We start from the raw sequence: 26,546 nt of genomic DNA on the forward strand, positions 1-26,546 counted from the left end.
CAATTACTTTTCCTCTGTTTTCTTCTTTTAAATGGACAAGTGTTGAAGGGATAAATAAACCCGTTGGCTCTTCAAAATGGAGCAAACATACAAGCGGCTGGGGGAATATCCCAACGGAAACTACTACACTTTTAAAAAAAAATTAACTATCAATGGTTTGAGTCACAAAAGCATGAAAACGAATTGGACTTTATCATGAAGTTAAAAAAGCTTAACGTAGCTTTCGCCAAATTTGTGCCAGAAGAATTGGTGAAATAACTTTCGCTTATTCTCACCTGTGTTATGAGCTTATGTCATGCAGCCGAAGCAATCGACACGGTCAAAACAGCCAAAACGGATAAAAAAAAAAAAAAAAAAAAAAAAAAGGTGGGAAGGGGAGTAAGTTCCGGCAGGCGAATATGACAAATGTGACAGACTCACGGTTGGCGTGAGAATTGTGCAACTCGCGAAGGGAAGTTGAGGCAGTCCTGGGGGTGAGAAAGTTAAGCTATAACACTAACGTTGCTGCTACAGTTGGCCTCAACGTTGGAACTGATGTTGACGGACAAAGGAAGTTCGGGAAATAGAGGAATGTAGGAACATATTAAACGGATGATGCGAAAATTAATGAGGGTACATTTTTTGTGCACATACTTTTTTCTGCAATTTTGTTGGAAACGAAGATGGAAGGACAAGCAAACAAAATGGAAGAAGTAAATTGGAAAGAAATTCACGCACATGCGAAAATGCACATTTGGCTTTTTTCCCGCAGGTCTGAATGAGCAAACTTTTATGCATGTAAGAAAGCACGTACACACACACACACACGAGCTTCGGGAAAGGTATAAAAGGGTGTTGCTTATGTCCTTGTGTACTGTATACTTATATGCGAATACATGAAGAAGGCACATATGTAAGGCGAATATACAACTGGCTCCTTTTGCGCACCCTTCTCATGATAACACCCATTTTTACACTTTGACAATGTGCCCTTTTTTTTTTTTTATTTTTTTTATTTTTTTTTTTTTTTTTTGAGCTTGTCGCGAGGGAATAAGCGGGCTGAAGAATTTTTTCCTGCCTCCTCTTTTTTTTCCACTTTTAATTTACTAACCCTTTTAGATGACATAAATGCAAATCATTTTTGAAGCCCCATTGGGTGAAGTAGGCTGAGTGATTTTTTGACCTTTTACGTTCCTTTTTTTTTTTTTTTTTTTTTGGCAGAAAAATCATTTTTAGGTGTTGAAAAATATTTTTGCGTTTTTTTTTTTTTTTTTTACAGTTAGCCCTTTCGGGTGTTTTCTTTGCGCACATGTCCACAACGTGCCCTATGTAGATAATCACTCCGACATGTATGTAGGAGTGCACGCACGTAGGATATACATATAAGTATACGCACGTAGGATATATATATAAGTATACGCACGTTCTGATTTGCACATGATCAAAAGGAGCCTCTCCTTGAAAAACGCACCTTGTTAGTCCTCTCGCGCAGCCCCCGTTTGATATTTCTTCCTTTTCCATTTTAAACGTATTCAATCAGTCAATTTTGGTAAGGGGTCTTGGCATGCATCCCTCCGGTGGGGACACGGCTGATCTGGGACGCGCCCCACTGACGTTGTGTGAAATCGCGGCTTTCTCCACCGTTTTATGTACTGCCTGCACAAATTAGAGCAATGTTCGAAGAAATGAAACAGCCCCCTGACAAGTCTACCAACTGCATAAATTCAAAAAAGGAAAAAGCAAAACAATTATTCTTGCAAGCATTAAACCATGAGCGTGATGAAAATTATTTAAAGGCAACAAAATTTTATCAAGAAGCTGTTAAGCTCTATCCAAATGTTCTCAAAATATATATCGATGACAACAGTGAGAGCAGGTACGGTTGTGTCACTGGAGCATGCACGTCTACATATTCTCATATAAAGATGGAAAACCATTTTGTCTACCATATAACATGATAATCTCCCTCCCATTTTAATAAACCATTTTTTTTATTATTATTATTATTTTTTTTTTTTTTTTTTTTACACATTGTCCCCATACCGCCATACTCACCACCACACTCTTCACCTTTTCAAAATGCAGTGATAAAAATACACCTGTAGAGGAAACCACCCAGAGAGAGCAGAATGTCTACATGATTAATATATTAACAGAAAATTTTTTGGGCATTATAAAGTTCCTGGATTTTTACTCCCTCCATAGGTGAGTCCAGTGTCATGTGATTCATGTCAGAAGGGGGTTCTTATCACACATATAAGAACGTAACCTCCACTAACGTAGGCAGCAGATGAGGGAAACATTTTAGAGGAATAGAGCATAACATGCGTAGGATACAATTAAAAAGTTCATACACAGTTTTACATTCTCGCATACGTGTGTTCCCCAAAGGTGTATGTTACATTATTTCATTTTGCGTACGCACCTGTGGGAAGGGTGATTTGTTTTGTTCTTTTGGGGGCCATCAACGTTACCAATTTCAACGAGTGTTACGTTTTACTTGTACTAGAAGGGAGAGGCAAAAGAAAGAACATAACGTCGTATGAACCGTTCATACATTTTTTTTTTTTTTTCTTCGATGGCCCTGTAATGCAGATTCCTATTTTCCTGCAAAGAAATACACTCCCATGTGTCGGTTGAAAGCGAATATAAACGGTTGTGCGATAGGAACTTCCAAAACTGTGAGGAGAAGAGCAAGGCGTACGGGAATTCCTTCAAAAGGTGTGCCAAGGAAGAAATGAGTTGTAATCATGCAATCAAATAAAAATAAAAAAGAAAAAAAGAAAAAGAAAAAGAAAAAGAACAAACATACGAGTTGAACGGCTAAGATGGCCCTCCATAAATCCACTTCGCTTTACCTACTGCAGACTGTTGCTGGAGTATCCCCGCATCCGGCATGATGGTGTCTACATCAGCTGCGTCACGTACATAAGATGTGAGTAGCTGAAAAGATAAACGAAAATACCCCACATGGACGAAAAATACACATGTTACACTTTGCAAAAGAGCAGCCCATAAACGTTCCCGTACGGGTTGCTCGCACGTTTAAGCGATACTACCGTTGTGTGCCATTCACATTGATATCGCCTTTCGCCCCTCCCCCTTCCCCCAACGGCAGCCCTGAAGGACATTGGTAATATACACCTGGATCCGAAGGACAGAGATCGAGTCATTTACAACCCATGCGTAGTGACTTACTTCCGCTACCTCCTCTTCATCAACGAATCGAACAAGGTGCTGGTGATGCGCTCCGAGGTAAACAAAAAGGAAGTCTTGGAAGCCCTAAAAATATCGTACAACAAAATACGAAGTTGGGATTTGTCCGTTCCAAGTCATGACTTAATAAAGAGTTTGATAAAATTTCAGGGGGAGACCGAAAATGGATTGGTTAAAATGGTTAGGATAGGGGAGTATACATTCAAAGAAAGTGAAAAGGTGATTGAAATAAGTTATCCGGAGTCACTCAGCGAACCTTTAAAGTATAAAAATATCATTCAGTTGCGTTTAAAAAATTATTTGAGCGCCAATAATAATATGCTGAAATGGATGTCCTTTAAAATTTTATCCCAGCTGAAGCTCAGTTCTTCGGAGGATACCCTAAACATCAACAACCGGCAGTACAGGTGGGTGTGGACGTCAGTGGATGTACGCCAGCCTGTATGCACACATACCTGTGCGTGTATATTTTCACCCACTCCGTTTGTCACCCCCCCCCCCCCCCCCTATCAGGCCATTCTTCTTTTTTAACCTCAAGTTTCTGTCCCATCTGTTTATAACAAAAATTCCGGAAACGTGACACACGTATGGATATGCCTCTAGGGTAAATTCCCTCAATTTGTAATTCATGGCAGACAGCGCACAACTTAACGTTCTGGAAAAAAAAAAAAAAAAAAAAAAGCTGTACGCATTGTTAGCTTAAGAACAGATTTAGCTAGTTGCAATTTTTTTTTTTTTTTTTTTTTTTTTTTTGGCTGTTTTTTTTTTCACGCCAAGCCGCGGAGCAGGACTCCCCTTCTCCTTTTTCTTGCCCCGTTTCTGTTAAGCCCGTGACACTCCCGGAGGAGGAATGCCTCTCTATCTGCCGTGTAACTTGTCCCTTGTTTTATGTGACACCTTCCACCATCCTCTTGGCTATGTCATTTTACGTAGTAAAGAATAGTTTTCCCCGGCACATGCGCCAGCCGCACCGTTGCTCCATCTGCACGGATCCTCAGTGCATGAACGATAAAGGGAATTCTTTAACTTATTTTTTGCTTTTTCATTCATTTATTTAATTTTTTTTTTTTTTTTTTTTTTATGTAAGAGAAATTCTCCTTTTTTTTTTATAAAATTATGGGTAATCTTTTCAAAATAAAGGAAAGAACCACAGAGACGACGCTTTCCGTGTCCGTTTTACAGAATTGTGAATCGGGAAAGTTTACAATTCAGCCATCTTGGCAGTGTTGACGGTTGAGTAAACGTCGGTAGGGTAGGCGGCTAAGAAGCCGCATTTGAGGCGAGCTCTGCGCGCACTGCTTATTGATCTGTGGGAGAGAACTTTTTGGAGAATGTGTGATGAAACGTTTTTCCAGATTAAGGACCTCAAGCCGCAAATGAGCAACCTATGCATACAGTGCCTTATCGTGAAGTTTATAGATGACCCCCCAGACCACATAAATAACATAGTAAAGTACCATTACCTTGTGGCAGACATAAGTGGGTCGGTCATATTGTGCATCCCCCGCACTCTCATAGAAGAGGAACTCACCAAAAAGAATGTTAACCTATTCAATGATGACCTAGACGATGCGGTGGAGTGGAACAGCTCTACCCCACTCAATCTGAGCGACCATGTGGGTAGCGGCACAGCTAGTGAGCATACAAGGTTTTCCCATGATGTGGGGAAGAAGCCTTCCAGTGGGACAAACACAGCGAACGCGTCGAATTTGACAGGTTCCTCCAACTTGGCCCAAATGAACAACTCCAAAAGTTGCAAGTACTTTTTTCGAGTGGGAGATATTCTGATAATTCAAGGGGGCGTGACTACATGGTCCATGGGAAAAATGGTACTACTGTGAGGTGATCGCATTAGCGTTAATAACGTGGGGGACATATCACACCGCTCCGTTGCAAAATGCCCCTAAAAGAGCAACATTCCCACTTCTCCTCTCTTCCCCCCCCCCCTTTGCACAGGTTATCATGCCCAGCACGAGAACCAAAAAGGGAGGTCCCAATGAAGTCAGAGGGTCCATTCAGAGAATAGGCTTCTTCAACATGAACGTGAATCTCGAACCGAATGTCAGCAATTTGATAACTTCGACCACAGAGAAGAAGTACCAGCCTGGGGGGGAGGGTGTCGGTCAGGCAGTTCGGAGTATTCCCCCAGGGAGGAGTACAACTGGTGGGAGGCAGAAAGACCAAGTGAATAGTAACGGGCAACAAGAATTTGTACGCGAAGGGAAGGAGAGCAAGTATGACATTCTTCCTCTTCTGCGGGGCGAGGACATGTAATAGTTGTATTGGCAGGCGGTATTCGTTTGGCCAGGGTGAAAAAGGGAAGTTGTAAAAACGAATTAATGAACATATCACGTGAAAAAATGGCGCGTTATGGTGCAGTCTGTTTAAGTTGCCCAAGCGGAAAGACCAAAGTGGGCATTGCGTATGCATCCCATTGAAGGGTTCGATTTGTCCCGTTTTGTAAGAAGAAAAAAAAAAAAAAAAAAAAAAAAATTTGTATGACCAGGTCAGGAGAAAAAATAATAACACCTTTGATGCTTTCTTCACAGAGAGATGTCCTTAAAAAGTCTCGACTTTGTCTGGCTCCGAACAAAGGAATAGCTATAGTAATAAATGAACGCGTTGTCTTGGTCTAGGCTGTTGACATAGCCAATAGGAACTCCACACTCTTTGCATAGAATACGGAACTGAACTTCCAACGCATCTTCCTTTCTTCTTATAAGTATATGTTCCTTTTTCGTTTTATGAAATTTTTTGTGAACAATTTTTTTAAAGGGAAATATGATCGATCCGTCCGTCGTCCTCCTTGGCAAATCTGCTACGTCTGTTTCGCTAATTAAACAATTATAACCACATAAGAAACAAAAGTAAAGGAAGAAGTCCTTCTCTACTTTGCTTACAAGACTATCCTTGGATGTATAGTTAATTATTTTGAACTTTCTCTGTTTATGGTCGTCCTTCTGTGCCTCCTTCTCGTTTTGGACTTTCCTTTTTATTTCGAGCAGCGTCACTTCATTCTTGTTCCGTTCTTCTGGTTGTTCTTCTCGTGTGAACGACGTGGTCCCGCCTACCACAGTCGCCTGGTCCCGTTCATCCATCCTTTCGACAAGGCTGGAATGGCCGCTTGCAACAGCACAGTTTAGCGTCCAAAAAGGCTTTGCCATCAAAAGTGCTTTGGCGCCGCATCGCTCGCGTTGCACGGGTTACCAACGTCGTAGGAATTTTCTTCCTAATTTCATTTCGCGAATTTTTTAAAAGATGTCAAACCATAGGGAGGATCCTCCTAAATGGATCCACTCTTTTTGTTGCGCATCAACCAAAAAAAAAGAGGGAGAAAAAAAAAAAAAAAAAAATTCTGAACAGGTCAGGCGAAATTTACGTGTCATTTTTTTTTTTTTTTTTTTTTTTTTAATACAGCCTTGTTGCTAAATTAGCACCCCATGCGGCATACCATTTGACGTTTTCCAGTTGGGAGATTTTCTCCCCCCTTACATGGGAAGAAAGCAGTACGGTGCCTTTGCCTTTTCCACATTTTTGAAGACACCAGGAGGGCGTGCAGTGGACCTTTTCCTTGTGTAGCTTTTGTTCCTTGGGAGGGAGAAAAGGGCGACACTACTAACTGGAGCAGAGACGCGGTTTGCACAGTCGAAGTTTTGGATGCCCAGATAAGCTCAGGAGAGAAGGATTAACAAATGGAAGCAAATGAAAGAAAACGTACAATAACGAAACTGACATATCTAACCCATTGTGTGGAGCTGCGCACCCGGGGACCTTTTTCTCAACCATGGGAGACGAAGGGAGAGCTAATCCGCAGCAGGGGGAAGAAGAAGGAGCAGACAAAACGAAGCAGAAGGTAACCGTCGACGTGCTAAACCTTGCAGTGACTTCCTTTATAGTCCGAGCACTCACCACAGCATACACGATTATATGGTCAAGACTGATAAGTAGTTACAAATCGAGCAATGACCTATTGTGCGATGAAGAAAAGTGGAGTTTGTGGAGTTACGTAAAATGTTTTTCCTCCTGGGATGGAGAATATTTTTTACGGTTATCATTAAACGAGGCAGAATACCTATACGAGCAGAACCATGCGTTTTTTCCTGCACTTCCTTTAGTTGTAGGTTACTTAAAAAGACTCATGGGGGGGGTGCTCCCCCAAATTAGTGCCTGTTCTATGCACGTGCTAATAGCTATAATTGCTAATAATTTTTTTTTTATTTTTTCCGTGATTGGGTTGTACTTATTCGTGTTTACATCGCTCGGTAGGGCGAAGGCACATATTCGTATGTTTTCCGAAAAGCAAAGTACAAAGAAGAGGGACGACTACATGGGTAATGTTAAAAGTGTAGAGGACTGCCGCCGCCTCAGCTTCATGGCTGCACTTCTATTCACCTTTAATATAGGGAGCATACATATGAGCAGTTTTTATAGCGAAGGTTTTTTTACCTGTCTATCCATTTGGGGATTCACCTTTTTACAGTGGTCTTTAAATATCAGAAATGGGAGCTTTACTTTGGAATTGTTAGGCGTTTTGTCTTTTTCGATTGCATCCTTTTTCAGATCCAACGGAATTTTATTTTTAATACCTCTTTTCGTGCACACCCTGAGAACATGTACATTCTGTATGCATTGTGCAGGGGTGTTATCTCTCCGGCTGGAACCACACAAAACATACCGAGCGCAGATATTAAGTCACTTCACAGGGAGAAGAATCTTCTTGCAGTTTGTACTCCACTGGGCAAAGGCGCTCCTGGAAGCTGCACTCGTGGTATTACCACTTCTCACCTTTCAAGCCTACGCCTACTACTTGTATTGCGTGGAGAAATATGATAACCTGTGGAGAGAGGAACATAAGAATTTTCTGAATTTCTCCTTATCTCTTTGGGCAAACCCTCTTGAGTATGCAAGCACGTTTATCTACACCTATAGGAAGGATGAACTCATACGTAGACCATGGTGTGATAAAACCATTCCATTTATTTACAGTTATATTCAGAATAAGTATTGGGGTGTTCAGTTTTTAAAACTGCTTCGATCACCCAATGGAAATGTGTTGTATGCATTGCCTGTTTATTTGATGTCCTTCCATGCAGTGTATCACTTTTTCCGCAATCGGATCTTCCCTCAGGGTGGGATTTCCTTGCTCTTTACCCCGTTCCTCGGGGAGGTCCTCCACCTGGGCGTTTTGTGTCTTTACCTGCTAATTTTTGCCCACGGGGAGGTGAGAACTCACAGCCAGGGGAAAGCGATTCGACTGGAGCACCGTTGTCGAGGCGTTACTTGCCCCTTGCCCCTTGCACCCTTACCGTGCTCTGTCCAACGAGGAGAAAGATACCTCAACATGATGTCACATCACAGCATGGCTAATTCACCACTTCTCATATCTCCCCCCCTTTTTTTTTTTTTTTTTTTTTTTGTACAGATAATCCTGCGGCTCATTGCAAGCTCTCCTTTTTTTTACATCCACTACGCCTACCACCTCAAGTATTCAGATAAGTGGAACTTGATCCTACTGGTTAATTTGGTCTATTTTTTTGTTGGGCCTCCCCTGTTTGGCACGTACATCGCGTGGACCTAGGCGATGCACAGGGTGGACATACGCTCGAACAACGATACATGCTTGTAGTAAAAATGTTATTAAAAATGTTCGCACGAATGGTGACAACATGTAGCGATGCCTCTCCAATAGTTTGGGGGGTTGTCCTTCCATAATGGGGAGCGACCTCACTGCACACTTTCCCCGAAGAAGGGGAGTGAACGTTGCGTCTGTGTGTACACATATTATTATGCACACATATGTATAGGGATGCGCTAATTTGCGCACATAGCTTGACTGTTTCTTTGTAAAACCTTCGACAATACGCGGGAGGTTTTGCCGCGGCGATGATGTACCGCGCCTCTCGACCAACAACACGTACGATAATTGCTGGGCACGCGCACCGGTCAAACGCCTAAACTAGTATGAAATCATACTTTGCGGAAGACTACACCACCTGTGGTGTATTTAAATTGGATAGTTCTTAAAAGCCAGGTGCGATACGGTAGCGGGGAGAAGCGATCATATTTTCCCGATGATAACATATTCAGTTCATGTGTACATATGTGTTGATTCGGCTACAGGGCTTTCACTTGGCGCTACTCTTTTTCTCCTCGTACAAAATGCCCTTGTCGAACATGCCTCCGAAGGTGAGTTTGTCCCTCTTGCGGGCCTCCTTCAATTTGTTCAAGCACATGTCATAGGAGTTGCGTATTTCCACGTTGTTGGGGTTTAAAGTTGCAGCCTTGTATAAATTTTCCCGCGCAACCTCCAGAAAACCAAAGTGCATATTAGCTACACCCAGTTTGTAAAGCGCCTTAACATTATTTTTCTCTATCTTCAAAACTTTGGATGCGTGGGCGATGGCATTGGGGAAATCCTTATTTTTATTATAACATGTAGACAAATTTAAATTACAAATAATTTCAATATTTTTTTTTTTTTCAGATAAATCTCCATCCCAATCTTCTGAATGAATGAAAAACTCTAGGGCTTCCTTATACTTGGAAATGGCTTCGTTAATTTCATTTTTTTTAAAAAATTCATTTCCTTGTTCTTTTAAATCGAAGGATGCTTGGACTTTCTCTTCATTGGTATAATCGTATATACTTTTTTTGGCTTCTCTAAAACTGATAAGTTCTATTTCAAATATTAACACACTGTTTCTGGGGATACTTTCTCCACAGCCTTGTTCTCCGTAGGCGTACTTGCTATCCAGACGAACTGAACATTTTTCATTTTTTTTCATGGAAGCTACGCAAATGTCCCATCCTTTTATCACTTCTCCTTGTCCTAGATGAAACTTGAATGGCACATTTCTCTCCACAGATGAATCGAAAACCTTCCCGTTGCTTTCTAGCTTCCCAACGTAGTGCACCGTCACTTCGTTTCCCTTCTGGGGGATATTTTCTTCTCCTTCTTCACCTTTCCTCAGGATCGTTTTGATCACTCCGCCATCCTCCGTTAGGTGTACTTGCTCTACCATCTCCTGCTCCATTCTCCGTAGGTGGTGTTTACCCTTATACGCGATGTTAACTCTACCTGTGCCTTTTACCGTGTTTACAACACTGTACTAAAATACAAACACTTCACCTGAGGGGAACTGCCAGAGGAGAGCTCACAGAAAATATGGTAACCAAGCGGAAATGAAAAGAAATCTAGAATCACCTGACTTCTTGGAATTTTACAAATTAGTAACGCCTTCCAATTTTATCTCAGGGGGCAAAGATCTACAATCAAAGGTTCTCCTCACAGAGGTAGATATGTATGCGAAGGTAAAAATAGCAGAGAAAATAAAAGAGGTAGTGTCACTCGGTAAGAGAATGTATATTCACCACAAGGAACAAGTGCACTTGAGGGGACAATTCCTTTTTTTTTTTTTTTTTTTTTTTAACGGGAGGAATGTATTTTAAAATATAATCAATACGGCGAATAGGAAAGGCAAAGAAAACCATTTGAAGAATCCGTTTCGTAAAATTAAAGTGTGAATCTTTTTTTATGTTTTCTGTGGAAGCTGCATAGCTAATTCCGGCAGGGGAGGGGGGCGCTACACCGAGGTGAGATAAATAATACTGCGAAAAAAAAAAAAATGAATAAATAAAATGAAAATAAAATAAAAACGCATGTAAAAAAAAAGAAGTGAAATGGTGCAGTGTACGGGACAAACGCAGAATATTCAATGCTACATAAGCATCTATGCATGTAATGCAGTTGCGATGCCCAACCGTTGGTGGAACTCTTTTGACTTAAGGGCTGTTCTGATATGAAGGCAAGTGCCCCAATCGTGACGCTACCATGTTGGGGGTGCCTTTGCTCATTCGCTTAAGCGCCCTCTCCCGTTTTGTCATCCCCGGCATTTGTCTCTGTAGAGATCACGATGATTATGTGGGTAGGGCGTTCACTTTGCCGGCCACCATGTCGATCCATATTGATCGATGTCGTATCGATGCCATTTCTCCCCGTGCCCCCACATAACCATGTCGGGCGGTGCGAAAGGAGTTCCTGGGCGAAGTTCTGCGGGTTAAAATAACGAATAAAAAGAACCCCCCTTTCTTGTGTTGAATGATCCAGTTATACGGCCCAGGTGGTGTTTTTTCATTTTTTTTTTTTTTTTTTTGTTTCATACAATAATTTCCATGATTTCGTTTAAAATGGGACATAGTGATGTTGGAAAAATGAAAGGCCTATCAACCCCTTTCCTTGTCCTATTACAACTTTTTTTTTTTTTTTTTTTTCTGCACACACTTCTGGATGAACTTACTAAACCAGGTGAACATACGGATCACTCGGAAAAAATAACGTCCATGTGGCTGCGCCGGTTTGAAGCAGACACGTTATGTATCCTTCATTTATCATGAAAATGGAAGCATGTGTGCATGACTAACGTGTGTAGATGAGGAGAGGTACCTCCACAGGAGGATGATATACGGGGATGCTAAAAATGTTGAAATGATACAGCGATTATTTTATTTTTTTGTGTTACTTCTCCCATGGGGTGAATTTTACCCTTCGATCTGGCGATGTCATTATATATAAACATTTGCACACACACACACACACCTTTGGCATAAACCAGGGAGGAACTTCGTATGTACGCTTTAGTGGTGTGTTTGCCAATTTTTTTGTACAGCTGACATTCTGTGTGTCACATTTTAAATGCAAATAAAAAAATAATTGGTCACGTCGACTTTTCGCCACTGTAAGAACTGAACTTTCTTTAACCCAGTGTGAGTTTTCGGGATAGGACATCGGGGAGGTGCGACTCCCTCAATGAAGATTAACACGTTCTGGGATGGGAGGTTCTTTGTGCACAATTCCCCGCTGGAGTAACATGGTGAGCGGTAAACAAACCGTCGTCGACGGATCAGTTAACGACAGGACAACCGTTAGCATATTGTGAATGGTCAGACAATTCCCCCGAATCAACTCATTTTTTATTTTACATAAAACGGGGGCTTACAGATGGCAAGTTAGCAGGGCGAGTTTTAAAAACTACAAAAAGAAACGTTAACAAAAAAGTGTTAACAGTCTTGTTCGGTAATTTATCGCAAAATGTTATGAACAGGTCAGGTGGTGGACAGCCAAACGAACTTTCCACCGGATGGGTAGGTGTGTAGAATTTTACGCGATTGGTGTGTTGACTTAATGTCTCCACGGAGTTACAGAGTAAGTGCGAAAAATATAGCTTACTCACTTTTAACACATCTTACGATTACAATCCCTCTACCAGTGGCATTCACGTTTACACACACAGGGGGGGGGGGAACATAGTTGCTCGACTCTCCCTCACGTCACCCCTTAAGTGACGCAAGCTGTGTTACATAACGAGTTGGGAATTAATCCCCCCCCCCATATTTGTCCAACCTTGCGTATGTATCTAATGGATAAAAATATGAACAGGCAAGAAAATTTTGGTAAAAAAAAAAAAAAAAGTTAAAAATCGCCTGAACATGTAAGGTATTTTAATAAAAAAAAAAAAAAAAAAAAAAAAAAAAAAAAAAAGCTATTCTACATTAAACCGTATGAACAGTATAAAAATTGCAGAAGGAAAAGGTAGAAGACGAAATGCAAACATTTGAATGAAAGCAAGCCACAAGTAGATCACTCAGATTACAAATCACTCACACTTTGATGACACATAACAGTTGTAGCGGCACCCATTCAAACGGAAAAAGTTGCGAAAAATTTTACGAGCTCCCTTCATAACGACATCATTTTGCGTGGGGATAGGTGCTCCCTTTTTTGTTGCTTCACCTTTGGTGGGTTGTAACTACACGTAGGCATATTCTCCTCTGAGAAGTTCCCCTCGTGATGGTTCAGCGCGCAGTTGACACGAGTCGTTTCGTATGTCCCTAAAGGGCAGATGGAAACGTGGGCAATAAACAGGAGGAGCGTAATCGTTACGCATAATTACGTATATATACACAAATGATGTGCATGCGTGTATGCCCCATTCCATATCCATAACATCAGTTTGGTTATGCTCCGCTCCAGTTCCCACGTCACGCCTTCAAAACAGAAGACTTTTAAAAAATCCATAGAAAGAAGACGTTGGTCAAAAGGGCACATTGCGCATGACCACTACATGAATACGTCGTTACATCGACACGACATCTCATTAGAAACCCTTCAACCCCCGTCAGCGCATGCTAAGGACGCAAAAAAAAAAAAAAAAAAAAAAAAAAAAAAAAAAGATGAACATAGGCCTGTCGCGTAAAATATCCCTAGTTTAGCATTCTTCCCCTTTTGGCCACAAAAAAATGACCAAACCGATTTTTTGAGTATATGCTTAAATGAATATTTTTTTGGCCTTTCTGTTCGCTCTCCTTTTGTTTGCATGCTTTTGCATGTTTTTATTGTTTTGCTTTTTTTTTTTTTTTCCCGTTTGTGTGTTCATGTCGAGTTGAGCGTTCCGCCGCATGATATTTCTCCATTGAGTTTTACCCCCGTGTTATTCAACCGCGTTAATCCACTCCGTTAATCCACTCTGTTAATCCACTGCTACATCACGCACAGTGTGCGGCAGATACTTCGCGCGGCCTTCCCCTCCGTGCACGTACACATAAGTACGCGTGTATGTACATGCTAAAAATACACCCATACCCAGCCCCTCATGTACGTATGTCTAAAATGGTAAATGAATTTTGTGTCCATGTGTGGATGCAGACTTAAGGAAATGTTTATATGCGTACAATTAGCATGCTTTTTTTTTTTTTTTTTTTTTTTTTTTTTTTTTGAGTTTGGAAGTATTAATGTAGAATGGAACTCCTGAATGCTGTGTACCTTTCATTTTTGTGAATGTCCATTTGTGTGAAAGTAGGACAGATGAGAGAATTTGGGAGGAGTGGCTACTTCTGCGTGTGCGCATGTATATATATATATATATATATATATATATATATATATATATATTTGCATATCTACACACGTAGGTATGAGGACATGTAAACACATATGCGCGTGTACGCAACGCATGGCATACACACAAAAACATATGTGGTCATGCAACGTTTTGAGGGAGACTGGAAGAATAAAGCGTTTGTTAATTGACTGTGTCCATGTTGCCAATTTTTCGTCTCTTCAGTTGCAGAGGGGGAAGCAGATGTACATGCGTATGCACTGATACACGTGCTCGCCGTTGCAATTTTGAAGGAAGCACCTCGCAAAATGGCTGTCCCAATTTGCAAATCATTATTTTTTATTTTTTTTTTTTAAGCAGACTTGAGTGGAAAGCGAGAGGAATGCCAACGTGCTCATCTTTACATATATGTGTACGTATATATATGTATATTTATGTGTATATTTGCATGTATTTTTTATTTTTTATTTTTATTTTTTTAACATGTCTGAATGGTCAGCAGTCGCACATCGCAGCATAGCAAAAGACAGAACTGGCCGTTTTTTTTTTTTTTTTTTTTTTATTTTTTTTTTTTAGCTTTTGTTTTTTAGCTTTTGTTTTTTAGCTTTTGTTTTTTAGCTTTTGTTTTTGTTTGAGTCCGCCTTTTTTTTTTTTAAATCGTCTTTTTTTTTTTTTTCATTTTTCGTTTGCTACATGTTCTTGTGTGTTTATTTTATTTGCTTTTTTTTTTTTTTCTTTTTTTTTTTTTTTTTTATACGGCACACATATTTGGTTTGCCTTTCCTTTTTTTAAGCGGGGAAATGTCCTGTTGTGCTGATTTGCCAACGTGAAACACGCGCACACAGAGCACTGAGGTTGCATCTGCTGTGTGTGTGGGGTTGGCTGTGTAATGACCCATGCCTGGACGACTCAGTGCCAACATCAGAAACAAGTAGCGAAGGGAAAATGCTTAAGCTGAGGAGCATTTGCACGACCCTGATCGGGGGGAAGGTGTACAACATTAACGGGAAAACCATCAGGGAGGAGAAGTTGCTCTCGGAAGGGGCTTACTCATTTGTTTATCTGGCTAAAGACTTAAACACAAACAAATCATACACCATAAAGAAGACAATTTGCCAAGACAAGGAGAAGTTGGAAATGGCAAAGAAGGAAATTCAAATCCTTAAAACTTTACCTCCACATAAAAACATCGTACAGTATTTTGGATCAACCATCATAAGTGAGAACAATAACAGAATAGTTATCATGTTGATGGATTTTTGTGAGAGAGGAAATCTGTTAAACATATTTCAAAAAAATAAAGAAAAAATAAAGGAAAACCATATTGTCAAAATTATCAAGGATATAGTCAACGGATTAAATTTCTTACATACGCAGGAAATACCAATCATACATAGAGACATAAAATTGGAGAATATCCTTTGTGATAAAAATGGAGTGTATAAAATATGTGATTTTTGTTCACATAGTGTATCCACTTCGTTCTTCCCAAATGATTTAACAAAGGATTCACTAAATATTTTGAAGGAGGAGATTGAAAGAGATACAACTTTCATGTATAGGCCTCCAGAGCTAATTGACTTGTATGCTAATAGAGAGATTTCCTGCAAAGTAGATGTGTGGATGGTTGGTTGTATTTTGTATTTGCTTCTTTTTAAAGTGCATCCTTTTCAGAATGAGCACAAGAGCTTACTGTCCATAATAAATGGAAGCTTTACCATTCCATACCATTTAAAATACTCTAAAAAGATAATGTCTATTTTGCTAATGACGTTGAATAAGAACCCAGAGAAGCGGCTAGACTCTACGACTCTTTTATTTATTTTGGAGAATTATGCAGACTTGAAACTGTGGTTCATGCATATCCCCAGTGATGTTAAAAAAATGGTGAACCAAATTTTTGAAAAAATTAATGAACTGAATTTGAACAAGGAGAACGAGGTGATCGAAATAAGCAACGATCGGATTTTGGATGTGAAGATTTCCTCACACAAGTACCAAACGCAGGTACCCAAGAGTGCCCCCCGAACCTTCTTCAAGTTCTTCTCCCCCAGCGTACTGGCGCAGGATCCCTTGAAGGGGAATTCATCTCAGCTGGGTGACACCACCACCAAACAGGACAGCGCCGCCACCCAACCGGTTGTTGACACCACCAATCAGGTTGACACCACGAAACAGGACAATGTCGCCAACAAACCGGATGATAACACCGTACAGCTAGGTAGCACCACCAAGGAAGGTCAGCTGATCAGCATTGAAAGTTCGGGCAGCGTGGCCGATCTTGGGAGCGCCACGCAGAACGAGTTCTGTGAAGATTTTCTCAACCTGAACGGGGATACTGTCCAAACGGAGGAGCAGAAAGGAAATTCCGAATACAGCAGTTGGAGGGAAAACAACATTTTGAAAGACATAACTTTGGATAGGGAGATGAATACGTTTGGCTTCGACATGGAGTTTGGGTGTGACAGGAATTGTGATAACACGTATCGCAGTGAGGGAGGAGATGCAGTGACAGATTCAACCGGAAAAAAGGAAGATGGCATTCCAGTAGGAAAGGAAGTTGCCAACATGAACCAAGGCTTAAAGGAAAACATGATTCAGGAGCAAAGGGACTTCAAGGAATTCTTCGACCCATGGAACGCCTCCAAGGGAAACAATGGGGCGGTCACAGCTGGAGGTACACCGACTGAGGATGGACAAGGAGAAGGAAACCAATACGATCTCTTCGAGGAAGACCTAGCCAATTTTGATTATGCCAATTTTAACCACGCCAATTTTAACCATGCCAATTTTCAGCATGCCAATTTTTTTAAAGATACGATGAATAATGAGCCCTTTAAATACGCACCCAGCGTGGACGAAATAAACTTCACAAAAAACGGCACAGACATGACAAATGATACGCTCAACAGTATAAGCAATTACGACGATTTAGACAACATGGAAAATTATTTTCCTTCCTATGGTGGAGCCAAATTTGGAAAGGAGGTGGAGGTTGCTTTCAACACGGGCGTAGATGTCTTCAATGGGGCCACTTATCACCCATCGAGCAAGTTTATTGCGTCTGATAAAAATGACAAATTTTCAGAACTCCTGGAGGAGTTCCAAAAATGTTCCATTTGAGTATGCGCTTTTGTGTGCTCCATTTTGTGTGTGTTTCTCTATATGCTTTTTCATGTGCATTCGTTTATGTTTTTTTTTTTTTTTTTTTTTTTTTTTTTTTTTTTTTTTTTTTTTTTTTTTTTTTTTTTTTTTTTATTTTTTTTTATTTTATTTTTTTATTTTTTTTTTATTTTTTTTTTTTTTTGTGTGATCATTTCGTAAAAAGGAGGGTTTCGTAATTCCTTCTTCCCATCCTGCGTGCTGAGTATTATTTCTCCTCCCCTTTTTTTTTTTTTTTTTTCCTTTTTTACACATTGGATGAGAGGATGGAGTAAAGCAAGCGAATCCCTTCCCCGTGATAGTGTGTCCTTATGCATGGGACAACTCGATATGGTATCCGTTCTGCAGTGAGGGCTCTGACCAAGTAGTCATTTTTGCCTTTCTCCCGCGTCAGCACAACATCGTACTGTGTGCCGAATTTATCTCGTAATTCGTTGTACAACTTTATTAGCATGATCAGGAAGGATTCCATTTTTGAGTCCTCGGGATAAAGGACATGTTTGAAATTTAGTTTTTTTGCGAGCATGTATGAATTTCTTCCCATGCAGAGGGTGGCGGCAAAATTATTTCCAAAGTTTTGGAAAAAGGAAACCACGGTGCTGTTGCTCATGAGGCATATAATGGACTTTCTCTCAATCTCCATTTCGTTTTTTTTGTATGTAACTTTTTTGGTGTCGTAGCAGTTAATTCGTGTGACGGTTAGGTGACCGCTGCGTTCTTCTTCTTCTTCGTCCTCGTCTTTCCTTCCGAACGGGGTGAACTCACTTTTTTTATCGTGAAAATTGGATTTGCTAATGGATGATGCAACCCAGATAATGTTCTCTGTGTTGAGGGTTCCTTCCTTTTTGTGTTTCTCGAAATTGGCAGTTAATTCCCTGTGGAGGGTTACAGAATTGGCCTTGCTTGGGGTGAAGACGATGTTCAAACTTTTAACGGTTTTGTTAAGTTGGTGGAAATCGTTCTGATTTATTATACACTTTGGGAATTCTTTCACAACATTTTGGAACATGTCGCAGAGGTCACTTCTTGTGCCATCATTGTTTAGGACAGCGTTGCAGGATTTGCCAATGGATATGATGGGGATGCTCAGGACATCATTTACTGCGTCGTTATCATCCACGTTGATACTTCTCCCCAAAGGTGATTTTTCTTCCGATTTTCTTTTTACCAAGTTGTAGATGAGCAGTATGGTGATAAATCTGTAAATTTTGGCGCCCTCTGGAGAGGTAATCAGAATGGATACTTTAGCTTTATCCGCCCGTGGTGAAGCCCTTGTTGTATTTGCGCCCGCTCCTTGCACACATTTTAAATTGGGAGAAAGAGGGGAGCTTTTTTTTCTGAACTGTTCATAATTTTCGAATTTGTTCAGGCAAAAGGGTTTGCCCGGGGAGTCACTGTTGGGACTCCAGAGTTGGTAGCATGATGAAGGACGCAACAGTTGTGGAAGATGGGAAAAGAGAAGCACATGAATGAGGCCAACAGGGATTACAACGCGAGTGAGGAAAAGCAAAGACACATAAAGCATGTTCGAAAGGTGAGAACATGTGTGTAGACAGATGGGGTATATCAAAATTGTATGACCAGGTCAGGTAAAATGATGAAAAAAAAAAAAAAAAAAAAAAAAAGTAGCCATTTCGTTATGCGAAACAATGTAGCTACCAAACCATTTGGTTATATAACCACACCTCCAAGGGACTGGAAGGTGTTGTACCGCTTTTAAGCCAACTGAGCAACAAAGGGAGGTGGTATTTTTGTGGATCCTTTCCCCCGTTGCACATTCCTTACGTGTAGACGCGAATGTGCATCATTTGCGATGCACACATGTACCAACTACAGCGAACGGGAAAAAAATACAAACTGTGGGATTACCACTTGCGCATCCAGTACAAAGGAAGTCAAACTTAACAGCCGAGGGAAAAAAAATCCTGAAGGCTACGCAACACAGGGTAAGGAGAGCAGGAATAATTTTTTAAGAACGTTCTATTTGCATATAATGAATTATCTGGAGTAGAGTTATATGAAAAAATTTTGTTTCTCCAAATTTGTGACATATATCGTTGATAGGTATTTATGTTGTCATCATGGGCCCATTGGGGCAAGACTTGCGGGTTGGTATTACTACCCACTTGAGACTTGTACATCTTGCACTCGCTGCGGTCGTTCTGTTGCCATTCCAGGGACAACTGCACAGTTAGCTCCGTTTTTTTCCTTCTGTTTAAAATAAATTTTTTAATTTTCTGTACATAATCATCGTTCTGTTGAATGAACAAATTAAAATATTTTTCGATTTTAGAGAAAATCATCTTTAAGCGAAACGTATGTCCTGGAAGCCAGGTGACTTTATTAAACTCCTGAATGTTTTTCAATTCCTGTGGTGTTATTGACAAGATCGTTTCGAAGGAGTCGTAACCGTAATTAAAAAAATGGTTGATTATTTCCGAGTTTATTTTTAACTGCCTGAAAAATTCAATTAAAATTAATTTCTCCGCCAGTAACACTTTGCATTGAAACCACAAGTGTGCAAATAGCCCGATGTACGACGGAAAGTTTTTGCACAGTATGTTCATCAGACTTATGTAGATATTGCTATTGTTATTTTTTTCCATTGCGTTAGACAAAATTTTGAAAAAAAAATTTAATTCTCTTTTGTTGGCGCGCAGTGGAGGCAAATACATTTTGGCATCGAAGAGTTCGTTGTATTTTTCGCGCTCATCTCGGGAGGGTACTGCCACCTCTCCTTGGGAGTGTTCTGAATGATCTGTTATTTTTTCCCCGTCCACACTTTTTTCTTGAATATCCTTGTTTTTCATGCTTACCAAGAATGCCACATTTCCTCTTTTGTCTTCCACCCCCTGCGCATTTTTCAAAGGCGGTCTAATCACTGTGTTGTGGCATGGATCCTTCTGGGGGTTCTCAATCTTCCTCATTTTTTCGTTCATTTGTCTATGTAAACAATACAGCTGATTCATTTCCCCCTTTTTTTTCTTCGTTTTATTTTTAAGGGGAGTGGTTTAGAAGGTTTGCAGAAGTGTGCATCAGTTTGTTTGCGCAACGTCAATTTAGTGAACAGGTGGGTGGCACAAATGTTTTATTCTGCGGGTGGCAAGTTTCGGCTTTCACACATTGCCTCCGCGAGCATCACTGTGAGAGTCGTCGCTCAGATAGCTATCCGCGTGTTCTCATTTTTGGCGGGAAGGAAATTCTGCGGGCAGTTCTGAAGATTCCGCGCACACGTAGGGGGAATGTGCACGCAACGAAGGTAAAAACACATGTACCTGTCTATGTGCACCCCTCCCTTTTGACCCGTTCACGCGACCATGTAGAATTTATCAAACAAAGGAAATTTTCCCCACTCAGTTACACGCAGTGGCAGTTTGTTCTGTCCCATTTTGCAATTCATCCGACGAATTTTTCAACATCTCACTTGGAAAAAAAAAAAAAAAAAAAAAAAAAAAAAAAAAATTACCAACCCTGTTGGAGGGTATACACACACTGAAACATGTTTCCGAGGAATGGAAGGTTATGCAGCTAGGGGAACGAGAGGGTCCACATAAAAAAGACACGTTCATGCGTTTGCGCTGGAACAGGAAAAGTGTAAATTATTTTTTTTAAAGTTCAGCTGAGTCTTTCCCTTCCGCATCAACGGTAATGTTTTCAAAGAAGAAATGTTGGTTATCGTTTTGGACAAAGTTTCCATTTAATCTTTTTTTTTTATTTATTTTTTTTTTTTTTTTCCTCCTTTGAGTTCGTGTGTGCAGAGGATGATGTCGTGTACGCTGCTCTGCGGGGAGGGGATTGATAAAATGTGAAAAGGGAGGTAAAACCGGATGGAATTCCCAACCCAAACGCATCTTCCTTCGCCCCCCTTCCCCTCCAGGGGGATAGGCAAATGATCATCCTTACATTTTTCTTTTTCTTTTACTTTTTTTTTTTCCTTTTTCCCTGCACGAATTTCGCCACGAAGATGCGTTTTTTTTTACCAATCCGTTATACGAGGTGGGTATCTTCCCGGGTGGTATGTTTAAGCGTAGTTTGCAGTTCTCTTAAGGAGAGGTTACTACGCTTTCGAGATTTGGACTTTTAAACTACAACTGGTGTGTGTGTACGAGGGAGGGCCAAACAAACACCTGCATCGCTTGTCTACCCTTTTTGTCTGTGTGTCACAAAGGAAGGGAAAAAAAAAAATAATAATAAAATGAACACGCGGATTTGATGGTGTGCCCTCCTTGGTTGGATTTTTTTCTTTTTGAGATTTTCATTAATTTGATTGCATCCCATGGATATGGGAGAAAAAATGCCAAGGACACAATTGTTTTTGAAAGGGATCCACTTTTTGAACACTTTTTTTTTTTTTTTTTTTTTTTTTTTTTTTTTTTTTATGTGTAATTACAGGGGGGATGTCGTGCATCGCACGTGGGGAAAGGGAACTTGGAAAAACTTCCTGGAGATGGAGAAGGAGAAGCGATGTATTTAATCAATCTCATGTCTTGTCAAAACATTAAATTATCTATCGCTTAAGGTGTCCCTTTTGAGAACATCGCTTTTACTTTTTCGATGTGTATTATATGTAAAGAATGATCTGTCCACCGAGACCATGTGCAACGTCTAAATGCACACGTTATTTCCTTTTTTTTTTTTTTTTTGTTGGATGAAGAGGTCACTCTTTTGTGACTTGAACGGAGAAGTTGTTAAAATATAACTTAGGGAGAGGGGACTTTCCTTTCTTTTTCCATTTTTCTCCTGTCTTTCCTTCCACCTGCTTGCGTCTATATCACTTTATCTCCCTTTTTAACTTTTTCAAAATTGTGCATTTGCTCTCCTGAGGGGAAATATCTTGGGCGTGACGTACATGGGCGTGTACGCAGGAATCCCGGAGTGACATCAGGAAGGTGCACCAAATCAAGTTGCCTCACCTGCAAGTTTTCGGTAGAGGTCGTTGTGGACATCACTGCAAGTGTTGTTGATGATCACGGTTCCCCCTCGACGCAGACATTGTCCTTGTGTTACCGCATGATCGAGTATCTTCTTTAAGGCGCACCCCATGAAATATCTATTGGTAATTTCTTTCCTCTTTTTGTTGGTTCGCTATGTGGAGGGGGATCTTCCCATACACGCTTTGATGGTAAGTGTCTCAAGGGGAGGGGTACTGATCAGGTGAAAACGTGCAAATACATATATGGATGGAAATTCTTTCTATCGATGGAGAGAACGCCTCCTGATAGTTTCAATGAGGTGTGAAGCAAAATTCACAACCCACGGGATGGTGATGAGGTTTCCTTTTTTTTTTGGGGGGTGGGTGGGAGGGGGAGTCGAAATAACTATCGTGTGTGTAGAGTGTACAGTTTTCAGAACTACCTTGCAACGTATTGATATTCTAGTTCCTGTTTTGTAAATTCTGCACTATTCTCACTACAGGGAGATGTAGCAGGCATTTGGGACATCAGCCAGACGGAGGAACTGAGCGACAAGCCGGAACACTGCGGGGGAGGGATTCCCAACCGAAATTTCCAAAATTTGGATCCGCGTATGCTTCCACCAAAGGGCATGCGCACACACATACGCACGCAGAAGCGCATTTGTGAATTTGTCTATTACCATTCATCTTGTGTTGACGCTTCGTTGCACTTTCGCACATTAACATAGACGCAGTGATTTGCCCCTGCTCTGTTGTCTTCTTCCCTTCAATTTAGAATTGAAAAAGTATGAAAGATTTTTAGAAAATAACTACGGAGGGATGGAGACCACATCAATGAAGCTAACCACAGAAAAAATTAATTTGACAGACAAACTCAATCAGAGGAATAACTGGACCTACTTGGCAGTGAGGGATGCGAACACTAATGGGATCATCGGGCACTGGTATGGAGATGTAGAAATGGGGGGGTGATTGGCACTAATTGAGTGTCTCCACAGGATAAGGGAAAGACCTATCCGGGTAGTTCCATCCATGTGGTGTCTTCATGTGGTATCCCCATGTGGTGTGTACAGTATATCCATAGAGTAAGCGGCTACCCAGTCACTCACTTGATCATCCCCCCTAGGAATTGTCTTACGAAACGCTTCCTTCATTGTCTCCATTTTTTCTTACGCAGGACTATGGTTTATGATGAAGGGTTCGAAGTAAGGGTTCCCGGAAGGCGATACTTCGGTACGGTTGGGAAAATATGCCGGAGGAGGTTTTATCAGGTCGTCGCTGTGTCCTGTTCGTGATTTCCCCCCAGGTGTCGGTTCGTTCCATGTTCAGATCAGCTCAACTGAGCAGATGAAAAAATGGACACCTCCATCACATCGCAACTTCTACCCCTCCGTAGCTTTATTCAAATATGAACGGACCAACTCCAAAAAATGTCCTGAGCCGATAGAAAGTAGGATACACACATGGGATCTTACATTTCCCCCCTTCGGTATGGAACTCCCAAGTCAAGAGCATCCTTCATGTGTCATCCACCCCCCCACACACACTTACAGACAAGGATTCTACAGATAGCAACTGTTATATAACAGATCCTACAAGAACGTTGCTTGGATGGGTTCTCCATGAACGGGTTCATGAGAATGATAAAAAGAAAAAAGTTTTTCAGTGGGGATGCTTCTACGGACGAAAGCAGGAAGATGTGGGTATCTCCTCCTTTGTCATTCACGGTGCGCATAGCAGTCCGCCTAGTACAGAGGAACGGTAACGAACAAGAGGGTTGTATACCTCCGAAGGGGGTGGTAGTAGTGAGGGAGAGAGGAAAAATAGAACGTGAGCAGGAGAGAGACAGGCATCGTATCACAACTTCGAAAGATCGCAATGCATTTCCTTGTTAATTTTGCAATTTTAGTAAAAATCCTGAATGTATTCCTTCCTTTTCGATATAGTGAGAAGTCGATGGGTTCTTCTACTTGGACGTAATGTTTTTTTCGCCCCTCCTTTCCCTCCTTGTGTGTAGCTAGCCAAAATGCTATTTTGACTTTTTCGACGAAAGAAACATCATTTTTGCTCCCTTTTTTTTTTTTTTTTTTTTTTTAACCAAAATAGAGGAGGGAATATATTATTACCCACAGAGAAACAACTCAGTTTTGCTTCTATCAAGCAGAGGTCGAATTATACGAAGATAAGGCTGTCCTCGGGGAGTCCACACGGTGTTCCCAAGACGAGTTTGAGTAAGTCTTCCTTTTTAATTATCCTGCGCTTGGGCGTGGAGACCAGTTTGTACACCCCATAATAATTAATCTTCTCCTCCTCCACCACCACCCTCCCCCTTACGCAAGTGAGCATTTACCAACGCACAAAGGAACGAATTTTTGGATGCCGAAAGGAAGACAGCGAAGAGGTGAAGATTCGCTTGACCCTCCCGAAGGCATTTACCTGGGGCGATCCATTCAGCGATGACAATTTTGAGGAAGACGTGGAGGACCAAATGAACTGCGGAAGTTGCTACTCCATTGCGACTCTCTACAGTCTTCAAAAAAGATTTGAAATTGGTCTTTTTAAAAAATACAGAAAAAAAATAACTGTTCCAAAATTGTCTTACCAGTCTATTCTGAGTTGTTCGCCATACAACCAGGGGTGTGATGGAGGGTTTCCTTTTCTCGTGGGTAAACATTTGTACGAGTTTGGTATTCCAGCGGAAGATTCTTTTCCTTACGGAATGAGTGATTCCATCAAGTGTGAAATGAGTATGGGTTCTTACAACAACATCACGTCTACAACTTACAAAGAGAAGGATCTTTTTTTTGTAGGAGAGTATAATTATGTTAGTGGTTGTTATGAATGCTCCAATGAGTTTGACATGATGAAAGAGATTTATTCAAATGGACCCATCGTGGTTGCAATAAATGCTACTGCACAGTTACTTGGTTTGTACAAATTAGGAAAGCAAAATAGTATGTACGACATCGCTACGCATGAAAATAAGGTTTGCGACATACCAAATGAGGGTTTCAATGGATGGCAGCAGACCAACCATGCTGTGACCATTGTTGGATGGGGGGAAGTAGAGAAAGAACAGGAAGGAGGTAACTTGATTAAATACTGGGTGGTGCGAAATACTTGGGGTAAGACATGGGGTTATAAGGGATACATCAAGTTCCAGCGGGGCGTGAACCTCGCCGGAATTGAGACGCAGGCGGTTTTCCTGGACCCAGACTTATCGCGTGGCCGGGCGGGCAACATAAGCGGGGAAGAGAGGTAAAGGAAAAGTTGGTTTTCAAGGAAGTGGTAAAAGTGACGAAAAGAAGGTGAATCTGTCATGAGGCCTCCCAGCATGTACACCCCACATAAGGAGAAAGAAAATGTTTAATCCGACCAAATTGGAGTGGCTAACAAAGGAAAGGGGGAGGAAAAAAAGGGGAAGGAAAAAATAGGAAAAACATCCCCCTTTCTTTTCAGGGGGGGAGGTACAGAAAATTGGTTAAGGAAATATGCCCCGGGAAAATGTATCCCATCCAAAGGACAGCTGAAATGTATGCCATGTTGTTGGGTGCTCCAATAAAAAATATAATCCCACCATGTGAATTTTTTTTTTTTTTTTTTTTTTTTTTTTTTTTTTTCTCCCTTATTTGAGGACCTTTGTTGAGGTTACCCTTTCACCCCTGATGTGTGTCTATGCCTACGCGTAAAAGTGTAATCCTAAAGCGTTTTGTATAGCTATACGGTAAAACAACTTCCATGTTTGCTCTTGCCATTTTTATCGAATGGCGAAATGCGCGATAATTCCATTTGATACCCCGCCCTAATCACCCTAGCAGATTTCTCCTATGGAAGGGTAACTTTATTTTTTTCGGAATAGCACTCCTTCCATCAGGTGATTAAGCGATACGGATAATTCTTCACCACGGTGCGGTCCTCACGGAAATGTTGACGGGGTAATTCATGCTTCCGTAAATCACATACTGAATGATAGAAAAAAAAAAAAAAAAAAAAAAGAGAAAAGAAAAAAGGAATACAAAATAGGGAATGCTATGTAAGTAGAATTAAATTTTTTTTTTCTTCATTAAAAAAGTGCGATAAGAATGTGGGGCAAAAAAAAAAAAAAAAATAAATAAATAATGTAATATCATAGGGTTTGCAACCCATAATATTTGGTGTCGCATTATTTATTTATTTGCGGTCGCCGAGCGGTTAACTTGAAATCCTTGGAGGAAAAAATTAAACCTTTTTTTTTTTTTTTTTTTTTTTAAAAGTGGCATATAGAAAAATCTCCAGGATGTGGTAAATTTTGTTAATCATTTTTCGCGTCACTTGGATTTTTTTCCCGTTAAGGCGTAGGGGAAGATTATTTGGCAAAAAGGGAACCACTCCACTGAGGG

At 40.7% G+C, this 26,546-nt stretch overlaps 9 protein-coding genes across 9 annotated transcripts; 5 read left to right on the top strand and 4 right to left on the bottom strand.

The window, feature by feature from the left end:
* Nucleotides 1–1,652: 1,652 nt before the first annotated feature.
* PKNH_1466700 (F-box only protein 9 homolog, putative) lies at nucleotides 1,653–3,775 on the top strand (the record flags this gene model as incomplete). The annotated part of the gene is made up of 6 exons (XM_039113712.1): nucleotides 1,653–1,855; nucleotides 2,065–2,184; nucleotides 2,575–2,700; nucleotides 2,847–2,914; nucleotides 3,098–3,602; nucleotides 3,709–3,775. The coding sequence occupies 6 exons, from the start codon at nucleotides 1,653–1,655 to the stop codon at nucleotides 3,773–3,775; spliced, it is 1,089 nt and encodes a 362-aa protein (XP_038970079.1).
* Nucleotides 3,776–4,526: 751 nt separating this feature from the next.
* PKNH_1466800 (uncharacterized protein) lies at nucleotides 4,527–5,469 on the top strand (the record flags this gene model as incomplete). Its single annotated transcript, XM_002262508.1, has 2 exons — nucleotides 4,527–5,024; nucleotides 5,152–5,469. 2 exons carry the CDS (start codon nucleotides 4,527–4,529, stop codon nucleotides 5,467–5,469), a joined length of 816 nt encoding a protein of 271 aa, XP_002262544.1.
* A 269-nt stretch (nucleotides 5,470–5,738) lies between these two features.
* PKNH_1466900 (uncharacterized protein) lies at nucleotides 5,739–6,293 on the bottom strand (the record flags this gene model as incomplete). The annotated part of the gene is made up of 1 exon (XM_002262509.1): nucleotides 5,739–6,293. One exon carries the CDS (start codon nucleotides 6,291–6,293, stop codon nucleotides 5,739–5,741), a length of 555 nt encoding a protein of 184 aa, XP_002262545.1.
* A 686-nt stretch (nucleotides 6,294–6,979) lies between these two features.
* PKNH_1467000 (GPI mannosyltransferase 2, putative) lies at nucleotides 6,980–8,773 on the top strand (the record flags this gene model as incomplete). Its single annotated transcript, XM_039113713.1, has 2 exons — nucleotides 6,980–8,416; nucleotides 8,618–8,773. The coding sequence occupies 2 exons, from the start codon at nucleotides 6,980–6,982 to the stop codon at nucleotides 8,771–8,773; spliced, it is 1,593 nt and encodes a 530-aa protein (XP_038970080.1).
* Nucleotides 8,774–9,320: 547 nt separating this feature from the next.
* Nucleotides 9,321–10,229, bottom strand: PKNH_1467100 (FK506-binding protein; the record flags this gene model as incomplete). The annotated part of the gene is made up of 1 exon (XM_002262511.1): nucleotides 9,321–10,229. The coding sequence occupies one exon, from the start codon at nucleotides 10,227–10,229 to the stop codon at nucleotides 9,321–9,323; it is 909 nt and encodes a 302-aa protein (XP_002262547.1).
* A 4,806-nt stretch (nucleotides 10,230–15,035) lies between these two features.
* PKNH_1467200 (serine/threonine protein kinase, putative) lies at nucleotides 15,036–17,213 on the top strand (the record flags this gene model as incomplete). The annotated part of the gene is made up of 1 exon (XM_002262512.1): nucleotides 15,036–17,213. One exon carries the CDS (start codon nucleotides 15,036–15,038, stop codon nucleotides 17,211–17,213), a length of 2,178 nt encoding a protein of 725 aa, XP_002262548.1.
* A 286-nt stretch (nucleotides 17,214–17,499) lies between these two features.
* Nucleotides 17,500–18,777, bottom strand: PKNH_1467300 (conserved Plasmodium protein, unknown function; the record flags this gene model as incomplete). The annotated part of the gene is made up of 1 exon (XM_039113714.1): nucleotides 17,500–18,777. One exon carries the CDS (start codon nucleotides 18,775–18,777, stop codon nucleotides 17,500–17,502), a length of 1,278 nt encoding a protein of 425 aa, XP_038970081.1.
* A 376-nt stretch (nucleotides 18,778–19,153) lies between these two features.
* Nucleotides 19,154–20,221, bottom strand: PKNH_1467400 (uncharacterized protein; the record flags this gene model as incomplete). Its single annotated transcript, XM_002262513.2, has 1 exon — nucleotides 19,154–20,221. One exon carries the CDS (start codon nucleotides 20,219–20,221, stop codon nucleotides 19,154–19,156), a length of 1,068 nt encoding a protein of 355 aa, XP_002262549.2.
* Nucleotides 20,222–22,293: 2,072 nt separating this feature from the next.
* Nucleotides 22,294–25,429, top strand: PKNH_1467500 (dipeptidyl aminopeptidase 2, putative; the record flags this gene model as incomplete). Its single annotated transcript, XM_039113715.1, has 9 exons — nucleotides 22,294–22,374; nucleotides 22,668–22,776; nucleotides 22,943–23,111; nucleotides 23,345–23,400; nucleotides 23,564–23,617; nucleotides 23,721–23,928; nucleotides 24,114–24,143; nucleotides 24,274–24,398; nucleotides 24,507–25,429. 9 exons carry the CDS (start codon nucleotides 22,294–22,296, stop codon nucleotides 25,427–25,429), a joined length of 1,755 nt encoding a protein of 584 aa, XP_038970082.1.
* Between the last annotated feature and the right edge of the window lie 1,117 nt (nucleotides 25,430–26,546).

The sequence above is a fragment of the Plasmodium knowlesi genome (assembly GCF_000006355.2).
Source record: "Plasmodium knowlesi strain H genome assembly, chromosome: 14".
NCBI lineage: Eukaryota > Apicomplexa > Aconoidasida > Haemosporida > Plasmodiidae > Plasmodium > Plasmodium knowlesi.